General features: G+C 42.6%; 1 protein-coding gene across 1 annotated transcript in view; it reads left to right on the forward strand.

The window, feature by feature from the left end:
* Positions 1-12444, forward strand: part of iqsec2b (IQ motif and Sec7 domain ArfGEF 2b) — a 33910-nt gene extending 21466 nt beyond the window's left edge. The window contains 14 exon segments of the mRNA XM_042003270.1: positions 2749-3040; positions 3148-3465; positions 4653-5707; positions 5810-5971; positions 6680-6802; positions 6894-7060; positions 7182-7321; positions 7417-7542; positions 7637-7736; positions 7825-7986; positions 8191-8385; positions 8603-8652; positions 8892-9956; positions 9959-12444. Coding sequence (XP_041859204.1) covers positions 2749-3040; positions 3148-3465; positions 4653-5707; positions 5810-5971; positions 6680-6802; positions 6894-7060; positions 7182-7321; positions 7417-7542; positions 7637-7736; positions 7825-7986; positions 8191-8385; positions 8603-8652; positions 8892-9956; positions 9959-10252 — 4249 coding nt within the window. The 3' untranslated portion in view covers positions 10253-12444.
* The last annotated feature ends 47 nt before the right edge of the window (positions 12445-12491 follow it).

Genomic DNA, 12491 nt, shown 5'->3' on the forward strand with positions numbered 1-12491 from the left:
TTTCACTATGTGTGGAGGTGCAGAGCATCTGGACCTACCTGCTTACTGGTTTTAGCTCTAACGGTCAGTTTCCCAACAGATGCCTGTTTAAAATACTTAATGTGATGGATAAAAAATAACTGCCAAGATGGTTGTGAACTGAATAATGTAAATAACCATTTAAGGTAATAACTAACTAATACATTAGAAACACTGACTGTAAAATTGTAAATGGTGAATACACCGTTGTTGTTATAATCCTGCACTTTCCTGACGTTTGCCAACATTTTGCATTTCATGAACCTGTCACTTACAATGAAAACTTGCAAAGTAATTTGCAAACTTGCAACATGATTACATTTCCCATTATTTAATACTCTTTCAAATACAATTAATACAATTAATTAAAGTCCTATCCAACCCAATATTGTCCAACAATGTTTCACTTTTTAATTAAACTATCAGCCTCTGTTGGTTTGGGATAGAGCTTGAATATGAATTAAAACAAGGTTGCACCTGAATGTTTTCCTGTACAAATCACCATGTAGTATAAAACATTACATTTTACTGCTAAAATGCTAAAAAAGATTTTTCGCCACTTAAAGTTGTTTTGAAATTCCTAATTTATTTGCCAGTGACTCGGTTAAATGAAAATACCATCTGTTCCTAGTAAAATTACAGAAACGTGACAATTTTATGCATCTACCTGCACTCTGCAGTCACTAATGTAATAAGTTTCCTACAAGCCATTTTAAGCAGTTGGTTTCAGTTACACACATTTTATTTAAATTATATTCAAGACAGTATGACAGTACCTACTTAATTTCATTTTGTAATGATTAGCTTTTATAAATCAACAAGTTAAGACGATGCAATATTTGCCTGATTTGCTCTTTGCAAATGTGTTACTTCAGCTGCACAAATGAAAAGGCGAGTATTATGTAGTCATTCACAACCTGTGAAGCGTCTTCAACACCCACCTTAATAATGATAACACACAATACATTGTCATGGCAACTACGCTTTTCTTCCTAACAACTGCCTCACCGCCCACAGAGGTCCCACGGCAACCGTCACCAAGCAACCCCCTCCCTCTTCTCAGTCTCTCTATTTAAGAAGCAAAGGAGCAGGAATAAAAACGATGCTGCACAGAAATCATTTTTTAAAAAGAGATGGAGTTGTCCAGAAGAACTTGTTGCTTTAAATCCAAAACATGCTCCCCAAAAGCACACTTTATTAAATGCATAATATAGTCTAACAAAATATAGATACAGTGATTTGCTGTTAGATTTTTATTTGTGGTAATGTGCACTTCCCTGTAGGTGTCAGAGTTTTCCCTTTTTTACTGCACTTTTGAATTACTCTTGTGTTATGCAACATAACAGCACTGACCCCGGTGCTGTTGTTAGATTCAACAATAATTTAGCCAAGTCATGTGTCGCTTGAATGCACAGGATGTCCTGCCAAAGGACATTGTTCAACGTTTTCCTGCTGCTCATTCCAAGTGTTGGTGTAAGAAGTAACTGATGATGTTTGCTTTTCACTATCACTAATAAGATCAGAATTTCAACTAATTAAAATGCTTCCTTGTTCCCTGAGAGGGCTTTTCCTACTGGTCTTTTTGTTTATTAAAGACACACAAACTCAGGAAGTCTGCAGTCTTGTGGAACAATGGCGAGAAAGGGGGCGGGGAAAAGAAGGCAGCGGGTCACCCACTTAAATCCAAAATTATTAAGTAATAAGGAACCATTTCAGTTCTTTTTGGCTATATAAACAGATGGGTGATATAGAACCAAATGTATGCTAAAGGCTGAAACCACATAAGCAGTGCTTTTCTGTCATAACTAGCCATTTTCATTCACTGAACATCATGCTCCCACACATTCCTAACCCTGGCTGTACTTGTTGTCTCGATGTGGGACCGGGCACAGCTGACAGATGGGGGTGTGGCCAACACAAGCAGGAAATGTAGGCAGGAACACAGGCAGGACTGTGGCTGTTTTCCCCAAACACACACTAAGTGACTGACTCGGGTGGATTTTTATCAGGTCAAAACGTTGTAACGGGACACAGAAGGATTTCTGGATTTACTTGACGTTTAGTGATTATAATAATATTATTACAATACCGACTGCAAACAGGACACCGTTGAAAATCGCTCCAATTATTTCTGTGTAATGGACTGAGAGAAAATCTGAGAGGAGATTTTAATGCGGGTATTATGTCACATTTCGCAGTAAGCTGGTGCTGCCTGTTTTACACCTGCTTCTAACATAACAACCCGGTCTTTCCTGTCATTATGATGTTGCTGGTGTGAGGCAATGGAGGAGTGTGTTAACTGATGACTTTAAAAATGCTTTATGGCTGTTGTGATTGACAAGGAAGACATAGCAATGAAGAACCCACTAGCTGGCTTTGTGAAATATTAACTAAACTCTGGGCTCTTAAAGAGACTAAAGACCTAAAACTTTATATCTGCTGGATTACCAATTAACTATGTAAAAGCGGAAATTTGTCAGGTGTCAGGACTGATACTGCTTGGAAAGAATATGTATTTACAGATGATACAAATCCACCATGCATTCCAGTAGGAGATGGTATGTTTTGCACCGCTCTAAACTTTACAAGTAAGTCCATTTTTAGTCAGATCTGAAGTACCACTCTATCAACCACTCATTCAGCCTCTATTTTGCATGTAAAAGTGTTTGTTATTATAGTTTGTGCAAACGGTGACTCATCTTAACAGCTTCTGCTCCTTTTCCTCTGTAGTGTGGAAGGAGAATCCCAGTGTCCAGAGACTGGCACCCACAAAGACAGTCCCTTCAGCCAGATGCCTTACATTCGAGGCTCAGAACTCTACAGTGACAGCAGCAGCGGTCCTCCTGGTTCCAGGGGCCCCCCATCCGTGGCAGCCTCCAGCTCAGCTAGCCTGGCCTGGGCGCTGAGAACGCGCCACCAACCTGCAAGTCTGGCCCTTCGCAAACAAGAAGAAGAGGAAAACAAAAGGTGCAAGGCTCTATCTGACAGCTATGAACTCTCCACAGATCTGCAAGATAAGAAGGTAATAATACTGATAGTACTGTTGGTCTTTCTTTGGAGTTTACTAGAGACCACTCCCACCAGGAGTCCACAACCTCTTCTTATTTTTTTATATCCCTACCTTTGCAGGTGGAAATGTTGGAGAGAAAGTATGGAGGCTCCTTTGTAAGCCGCAGAGCAGCGAAGACCATTCAGACGGCCTTCAGACAGTATCGCATGAACAAGAACTTTGAGCGCCTCCGAAGCTCTGCCTCAGAGAGTCGGATGACACGCCGCATCATCCTATCAAACATGAGACTCCAGTATTCCTTTGATGAGCGGCAGCCTCAGCAGCAGGCCCAGACACAGACGAACTTCACCCACAGTGTGGCTATAGGGCCCCCTCACTCCCCCGATCCAGAACGCCCAGGAGACTACACCCACCTGGAGGACTCCTTTTCCAAACAGGTAAAATCTGTTGTGTTCTGTATTGTATGATGCACTGAAAAAAGCACTTAATTTGAGAAGATTCCGTCTATAATGAACTCAAAAATTCTGCCTCTGCAGTAAGAGTGACACTTCTAAGATTTCATGAATCAAGAAAACAAGGCTTTTAGACAAGTCAGAAATACCTTAAAACAAGTGGTTCAATGCATATTCCAAGTCCTACAAAACTATCCTGCCAAAGCTTCTTAAGTACAACAAGAGCAAATAAACAGAACTAATTAGATTTAGTGGCATCCTTTTTTTTTATTCATTTTTGTAACAAATAATGCAATAATTGAAAAAGTCAAACTAGCAGTATATGGATTAAAATCCTAAAATATTGAATGTTTGGTAGTTTTGAGCAGGTCTGTAGTTTATGTGATTTTTGAAAAAACAAAAAGAAAAATATATTAATATTGATGTTTGATCAATTTATAGCAGTGTTTTTGTGTGAGGACAGAGGGTACAAAAAGTATCAACAGCATATGTAAGAGGTGATAGAAAAAGAAGAAAAATGTTATTAAAGGGTAACAGTAACACAGCCAAAGTAATTACCAAATAAAACAAAAAAAAAAGCTGAGTAAAATGTACAAAAATGCCCATATATGCAGTGTGCCTGAATTAGTTTTCATAGCCAAAAGTAGTGGTGAAAGATAGCACCCCACCCCTTCAATGGCTAATTTAGCATCCATCTTGCATCCTACCCACACTGTGAGGTCTTTCTACGATAATGTCCTTTGACATTTATTTGCTGAATCTGATAATGGTGCATGTTCAAACCAGCCTGTGTGTTTATATGTGCTTGCTAGTGTGTGACGCAATGCATAAAGCGAAACTCTGCTACAGCATCATGCAGCATCCTGGAAGAAAAAGTTGTATAGTGCAGTGTCTCAGCCTTGGGACGTTGCAGGGCAGCGACATCTCTAGAAATGCACATATTAGATGTCACTATCCTATCCAACAAGTCCGGCACGCAGAGTTCAGGCTCATTGAGTGACATTGAGACCTGAATTGAGCATAACAAAACAGATTAAATAAATGACAAAATCTAATCCGACAAACTAAAATGCTCTCTTTTTGTATGTCAAGCTCAGACCCAGAAAACCATCATGTTGAAACAATTTTATGCTCAGAATTGCAGTATAACAGCTCCTCTCTGTTGTCTTTAGGTTAAGTCCTTAGCTGACTCCATAGATGATGCACTTACCTGCCGCACGGGTCGTGATGACTCCCAGGAAGGCAGCAGGGAAGGAGGAGGAATCAGTGAAGACTTTGGAGAGTGCATGTGGAGCAGCAGCAGCAACCCCTCCTCCCAAAGAGGTTTGGGAGAAAGAGGAAGAGGAGCTGGAGGAGGGCTCAGTATGCACGGTGACAGTACAGCCACCTCGTACAGCGATGTCACCCTTTACATGGATGACGGCATGCCATCCTCTCCACTATCCCTTGACCGGGCGCCCAGCAGCACAGATACAGAATACTGGGGCCCCGGTGGTGGTGTGGGAGGTCGTGAGGACAGCAGAGATACCGAGGGAGGAGGCAGCAGTAACAGTCGGCGCAGTACCCCATGTACAGAGTGCAGAGATTATCGTCAAAGAGGTGCACACCTGCCTCTTCTCACTATTGAGCCACCCAGTGACAGCTCAGTAGATATGAGTGACCGTTCAGACCGGGGCTCCCTGAACAGACAGCTGGTCTATGAGCAGGAACCTGGAGTGGGTTCCAGCTCCCCTCAGGGAACCCTCAAACACTCCCCCAACACAGGCACCCGCACCTCCTCCACAGGAGCTGCACAGGGTCAGACCCGAGCTCCTGGCAGACCCATACCCACGCATATCCCACACCAGGTGGCAGCCCACCACCATCATCACCACCACCCTATCCACCACCATCAGTACCCTGATACACCTTCATCTTCCTCCTCCCCTCAGCAGCCTCCCACCACTCCTCTGTCCTCCTCCTCATCAACAGCTCTGCCACCTGGTGGTCTGGAGCAGCCGTGCTGCTCTGACGGAGACAATGACTCACTCAACTCCACCACCAACTCTAATGAGACAGTCAACTGCAGCTCGGGCTCTTCGTCTCAAGACAGCTTGCGGGAGCCGCTGCCTCCTCTGGGCAAGCAGACCTACCAGAGGGAGAGCCGGCATAGCTGGGACTCACCACCATTCAACAGTGATGTGGTGCAGAGACGCCAGTACCGCATCGGTCTCAATCTCTTCAACAAGTAAGATGTTATAGTATGACAAGCACACTAATGAGTAACAGTTCTAATGCTGTTCATTCAAAAGCAGGGAGAATATTTAAGGTAATGTTTCTTCAACTGTAGGAAGCCAGAGAAAGGCATCCAGTACCTGATAGAGAGAGGTTTTGTATCAGACACCCCTGTTGGGATTGCTCGTTTCATCCTGGAGAGAAAGGGCCTCAGCAGGCAGATGATTGGAGAATTCCTGGGAAACCGACAGAAACAGTTCAACAAAGATGTTTTAGAGTGAGTAATCAAAAAAGATTTTTTTTTTCTTCTGGCAAGCAGCAATAATAAATCAGAGAGTACAAGACAAACAAGTGAGAAAGTAATATTCAAATAATTTCTAATACAGTGTTTGAATGAATGCAACATCTGGGGAAACCTTAACATTAGACTGGACATTTAAAGATACAGTGTGTAAGAATTACTGCCATTTAGTGGTAAAGATCAGCATAGAAATTACTTCAGATGTCAAGCACAGTTGTGAATGAACAGTGACTGTCGGTGGCCAAAATTCTTCCAGACATAAACATGCTTTCGTCTGTGAGTGAATCAGTGGTCTCATGTGCAGCAATGACTGCACTACAGGTAACTACTTAAATATTGTTTACATCTGTCTTCATCTATGTGCCTTTTAAGGCATTACTTATCCAAATGGTGATTCCGTATCTTTCAAACAAGGCCAGTACAGAAGTTTTAAAGCATACACATACATGGGAGCTGGAGAAAGTAGATTTAAATAGCTCATACTTAGAGAATAAAAACATAACAGAATAGTAAAGTGATTAGATACCATAGAAACCGTTTCTAAAAATGTATTATCCATCATTGATGTTTTTTTACATGCTACCTCCTTTACATGCCACCTTTAAGCTCTACATCAGAGTTTCTGAGCTCAGTAAGTGTGTATTAAAAGAGGTTTAACGTTGACGTCTGATGTGTGTCTTCCAGCTGTGTGGTGGATGAGATGGATTTCTCTGGTATGGATATCGATGATGCTCTGAGGAAATTCCAGGCCCAAATTAAAGTTCAAGGAGAAGCCCAAAAAGTGGAGAGGCTCATAGAGGCGTTCAGGTTTGTTTATGACAGACAACTAAAGGCCTGGATTTTAGCTGTTTTAGCTACTATGTAAATATAAAGCATTTGGACTTGTTCTTGTCCTCAGCCAGAGATATTGTGTTTGTAATCCGACCCTGGTTCGGCAGTTCCAGAACCCCGACACCATCTTCATCTTGGCTTTTGCCATAATCCTTCTCAACACAGATATGTACAGTCCCAATGTCAAAGCTGAGAGGAAGATGAAACTAGAGGATTTCATCAAGAACTTGAGAGGTGCTGTTGGACCAATGCACTCACTGCATGACTTAAAGAGACACTCACTGATTTCAGCATGATTTTACTTTATGTAACTGTAACTGACCTGAATGGTTCTTTATATTTTACTCTGAACTAGGTGTAGACAATGGCCAGGATATCCCCAGGGACCTGTTGGTTGGGATCTACCAGCGGATACAGAAATGGGAGCTGCGGACCAATGATGACCATGTGTCCCAAGTGCAGGCAGTGGAGAGGGTTATTGTGGGCAAGAAACCTGTAAGTTTCTAAAACCAACAAATGGATCACATGGGGCTCTGTGATATGTTGTTGCAAAAAGTTTATTTATTTATGTGGGCTGTTTTTCTGTATAGGTTCTGTCCCTTCCCCATCGAAGGCTGGTGTGTTGCTGTCAGCTTTATGAGGTGCCTGACCCCAATAGACCTCAAAGGACGGGAGTGCACCAACGAGAGGTTTTTCTCTTTAATGACCTGCTGGTGGTAAGATTTACATTAATACTTTTTTAAAAGGTGTTAGCTTATCTTATTTTAAAAAGCCCTATCAAAAATAATTCTGTTTACGTTTTATAACCAGGTGACAAAAATTTTCCAGAAGAAGAAAACCTCAGTAACTTATAGTTTCAGACAATCTTTCCCTTTGGTTGAGATGCAAGTGCACATGTTCCAGAACTCATGTAAGAAACAATTTCCATTTTGTACCTTTCAGTCATTCTTATTTTTCATTTTCCATAAAAGGGTTTGTTTTTTATTGTTTGCATCTAGACTACCCTCATGGCATCCGCCTGACCTCTGCCAGCTTGGGTGGAGAGAGGAAGGTTCTTATTGTATTTATGGCACCCAGTCAGCAAGACCGCACACGCTTTGTTAGTGACCTCAGGGAGAGCGTTGCTGAAGTGCAAGAGATGGAGAAATATAGAGTGGAATGTAAGCACCCCATCTGCTGGCCACTCCTGTGAATCATAATGTTAACTGTTAAGAAGCAGAGGCATGTACAACAATAGCCCTGTTTGTGAGATGATGGAGAGTTTGTCAAGTGTTTGTTTAACATGCTATATTGCTCATTTTTCTCCATGTTATGTCTCCCCCTCTCATTTAAAATTCCCCTGGTCACACTTTGTGAATTTACAGCGGAGTTAGAGAAACAGAAAGGTGTGATGCGACCCAGCTTGCTGACTGGGAGTGTGGTTGGAGGAGGTGTAGGTGTGAAGAGCGATGTTGTGAATGGCACCTTGGGAAGGACAAGTTTCGATGACAACTGCTCAGTGGGTGAGGGTCTCAAACGCACAGCGCTCAGCTCATCTCTCAGGGACCTTTCTGACACAGGTAAGACAGCATTTCCATGGATACAGGGTCAGTTCTATTTCATTACTGTCAGCTGGGATGAACTGGGAAGCATGATCTTGATCTGGGTTTCAATTGCTACATCTTGTTGCTCTTTCTTGCTGACATTTACACGCAGCTCATATGGCTTTTTTCTTTTGAAATAAAATTGAACCAATCTTCACGCTTTCCTAACCTGATTCTTCCTGGTGGGGTGCAGGGAAACGTGGTCGCAGGAACAGTGTTGGTTCTCTGGACAGTACAATGGAAGTAAGTCTCTCTGTAAGACTAGATGTAGAGCTGTAACTTTCAACAGACTTACATTTCTCCTTGCTGGTGCACTGCCCAAGCACGCTCAGTGTGTACAGTATGCATGTGTCCTGCACTGATTACCTTCGCATGAGTTAAGTGTATTTAAAAGCATGTGTTTTGTGAAGATGCAAGCAGGACTGGGAGTTTTGCAGTCCTCCTGTGTTTTTTCTAAAGTCCGGTGATACTTTATCTTCCAGGGCTCCATCATTAGCAGCCCACAGCCTCACCAGCGCTATCCTGTGCCTGGTGTGCTCCCAGGCTGCTACGGAACAGAAGACTTCCGGCCTCACCGCCCCATCCTGAGCCCCGGGACGGGGGTGGGGGGTGGGCCGGGGCAGCAACATACCACTGCTGGGACAGGAGTTGGCGGAGTCTCCAGCAGTGTAGAGAGAGCAGGAGTGGGGAGCGGCCCTGGGGGGACCAACAGCAGCAACAACAGCGGCTCCTTCCTGGGCTCCCTCTTCGGCAGCAAACGCGCCAAACCACCAGGGCCCCTTATTCCACCGGGGCCACCTTACCCCGCACCTGTACCCCCACCGACTACGGGAGGGCCCCCACCTCACTCCCCTTCATCTCTATGCCAGTTGGAGGGGGGTGCTTCCAAGATCCAGGCACTGCACGCACAGTACTGTCACGCAGGCACCGTACAGCCTCCACCACCTTACTACCATCACCATCGCTACCACGTCCAAACTGTCCCTCCACCTTTGCAAGGTGTGCCTCCTCATACTTTACAGAGAGGCCCACTAGCCTGTCGTGCACCCCTCGGCCCACCGCACATCCAGCACCCTCAGCTGGCCCATCTCTCCCAGCTCTCCCAGCATGGACTTCCGGGTCGTTACACCAACATGGTGGTAGGATGTCCCCCACCCCTTTCTCCTCTCTCCCAACATTCCCAGAACCCACAGTTTGCCCTCTACCACGCACAGCCCACACACTCCATCAGAGGGGGCAGCGGCCCTGGTACCAAGCAACCATTAACCCTGTCTCACTCCCACCCCCACCTCCACTCACACTCCCAAACCCACCCCGGACACGTGCACACACCACACCCAGCCAGCCACTCCACCCACCAAACACACTTCATATTCGGCACTCTGCCGCACAATCTACCATCCGGCTCCGTCAATGCACATCACGCAGCGTCCGCCGCCCCGTATCTGCCCCAGTACCCTCCTCTTTCTTCTATCCCCCCTCCCCCACCACACTCCCCTTTACCCCCCCCTTCGTCCCCCCTTACCCCTCTTACACCTCTCTCCCCTCACCCCCCCCAGCACCCCGGGCAGCCTCAGCAGGGGCCGCAGGTGACGGGAGCTGGGGCAACAGGTACAGGGGGCAGCTCCAAATCCAAACCTATCAACCGGATAAGTACCGTGGTGTGAGCAGGACATGGGGCTCCAGGGTCCAAAGGTCGGATAACAGATTGGAGGAGGTGGGCAGATTTAGAGCCAGAGCCAAATCTGCCAGGACAGAAAGTAACAGCAGCAGCGCTGGTGACAAGAGGAAACGCAGCTTGCTTCGTCTCTGTTACTTTCACCTCCGCTTCCCACATATGTAGGTGGAGATAAGGTGTAAAACAAGTTAAATGGCACGTGCCCGCATCCTGCAACAAACATGCATTCACTACATGAACACACTCTACATATTGCCACATACAATCAAAGAAAAAAAATCTATAGCCATATAATTTAAATGAAATTAAATCTATATCTAAATATATTGCCACAGTTTTAATTGTTTGAAGTCTAGTTGAGTATGAATGAGACTATTTATATGTACAGTACCAAGACGGGATAATGCAACACTGGAATAACGGAGACCATACTTATTTACATGATTACATAATGATGTAAATAAAGACTGAACTATGAAATGCATTCCAGCAGAGTTTTGCATTAAACAACAGGGGAAATATACTTACTTAAAGATGATAGAAAAAAGTCCCTTGACTTTGCAATAATTTACTTGGCTTCATTATGTCTCCATTCATTTTTGCAGGTAAAGCTTTACTGACAGCTTTTTAACATATTATTTATTAAACTCTTTTATTTTTCCAAAAGAAAACCTCAGATTTGTTGCTGTGTCTTAAACTTCTAAAACAGTGCACGGTTCTGCTTAAGGGTCTTTTACACATCAACAACAGTCACCAGGCTTTATAACGCTTTCCAAGTGGGGTATGGAAATCAGTAATACAAACAATAATATATTTTGAATGTTTCTGAAGCTTCTCGTGTTATTGATATTACGATATTCCTGCTATGAGTATGATGAATATTGTCTAATAATTGTTTTGATCAGTGACTAATTATATCAGCTGATGTTTGTATGTGGTTATAGAGTGTATGCACATACAGGTTCTCTCTGTTTGCTATAAACACTTGAGGGTATTCTGTTATGTGAGGTGTGGTTTATTTTCATAGTATCATAATTCCCATTGAGTTTCGTTTTTAAAGATTAGTATTTTTGACTGTTAAAATGAATGATTTTGTTCAAATTGATATGAACACTTTAAATTCCTCCTTCTCTGTTCTGTTAATTGCCAGCAAATAGGCACAACTTCTTAAGATGGCGTGACCAACAAAACTTGAATTTACAGAATGATTATAATTTGATCTTTTATTTTTGATTTCTTATGAGTCCCCAAGTACTGGGTAAAAAAAAAAAAAAGGTTTAAATGTGGTTTTGGAAATCTGATACTCGTTATTGTAAAGGGCATCGGCTGTATGCCCACCATTTCCCAGTCATCAGATTTAGTCATTGTGTGTTTTTCTATTTTTCTATGTTCTGAAAGAAGCACGCTTTTACATGAGGTTTTGTGGTTTTGCATATGTGATGTCTTCAGTCAGAAATGGCCTTCTTCTAATCCTCCCTCTTCTGATACTTTCAGAAATCTCTTTATTACATTTTCTGATGCCTTGGCATCTTGCTTAGGGCTTCTTGTTTGAATACATTACGAAAGTCAAGAATGTAATATAACCTGCAAGTAAATACTGTATTTCCTGTTCCCGCTACCTGCCAGCCCCCTTCCTCTCCTGTGAGCCTTGCGTAGGTGTTATTCCTTTTGCTACTGCAATTTTTTAAGGAAAAATTGAGCACTGGTGTAATTTCCTTACAGCGCAATATAAAAGGGGAAAACTGCATATATTTTGATCCAGGAAGGGGACAATAAAAAGCAAGCTGCTGATAAAAGATGCCAAAATTCAAGGTTTGAATTATCACAAAAAGGATTTTAAGAAGGGTTGGAGAGAGTCAAGAATGTTAAATGAAGATTTTAGACATATGTGTTAACTATCCTTTTCTTTTTATGGTGTCTTTTTTGACTCTTCTTGCATGAATATATCTGCACTTATTGAATAGACTGTACTGTATAAACATGAATGTACATAATAAAACTATACATAGGCTTCTTATAGAGATGGGATAAATTCCCATTCTGTATTCAGGTGCGTGCATGTGGGTGCCACTAAGTATGCACATATACAACTAGAGACGTTGGATACGTTGGCCTAAAGGATTATTGACCTCTTTTTCTTTTCTTTTTTTTCAGACTAAAGGTGTGAGAATGAATTACAGTGATAAAAATTCAAGCCTGAATAAACATTTATATGTCAGTGCACTTATTGATATTATTTTAAACATGATTTCATTTTTTCTTTGTGTATGTATTATGTGTACTGAAAGAATAGAGAATTGAGATGTGAATATTTATTGCTTCTGATAAATTAAAGTGTCCTTGCAGTGAAATGATCAGTTTGTGTGTAATTTGTGTTCATTTCAACCGTTAGATTACACAAAAA

Source organism: Melanotaenia boesemani, chromosome 13 (genome assembly GCF_017639745.1).
Source record: "Melanotaenia boesemani isolate fMelBoe1 chromosome 13, fMelBoe1.pri, whole genome shotgun sequence".
NCBI classification, from domain to species: domain Eukaryota; kingdom Metazoa; phylum Chordata; class Actinopteri; order Atheriniformes; family Melanotaeniidae; genus Melanotaenia; species Melanotaenia boesemani.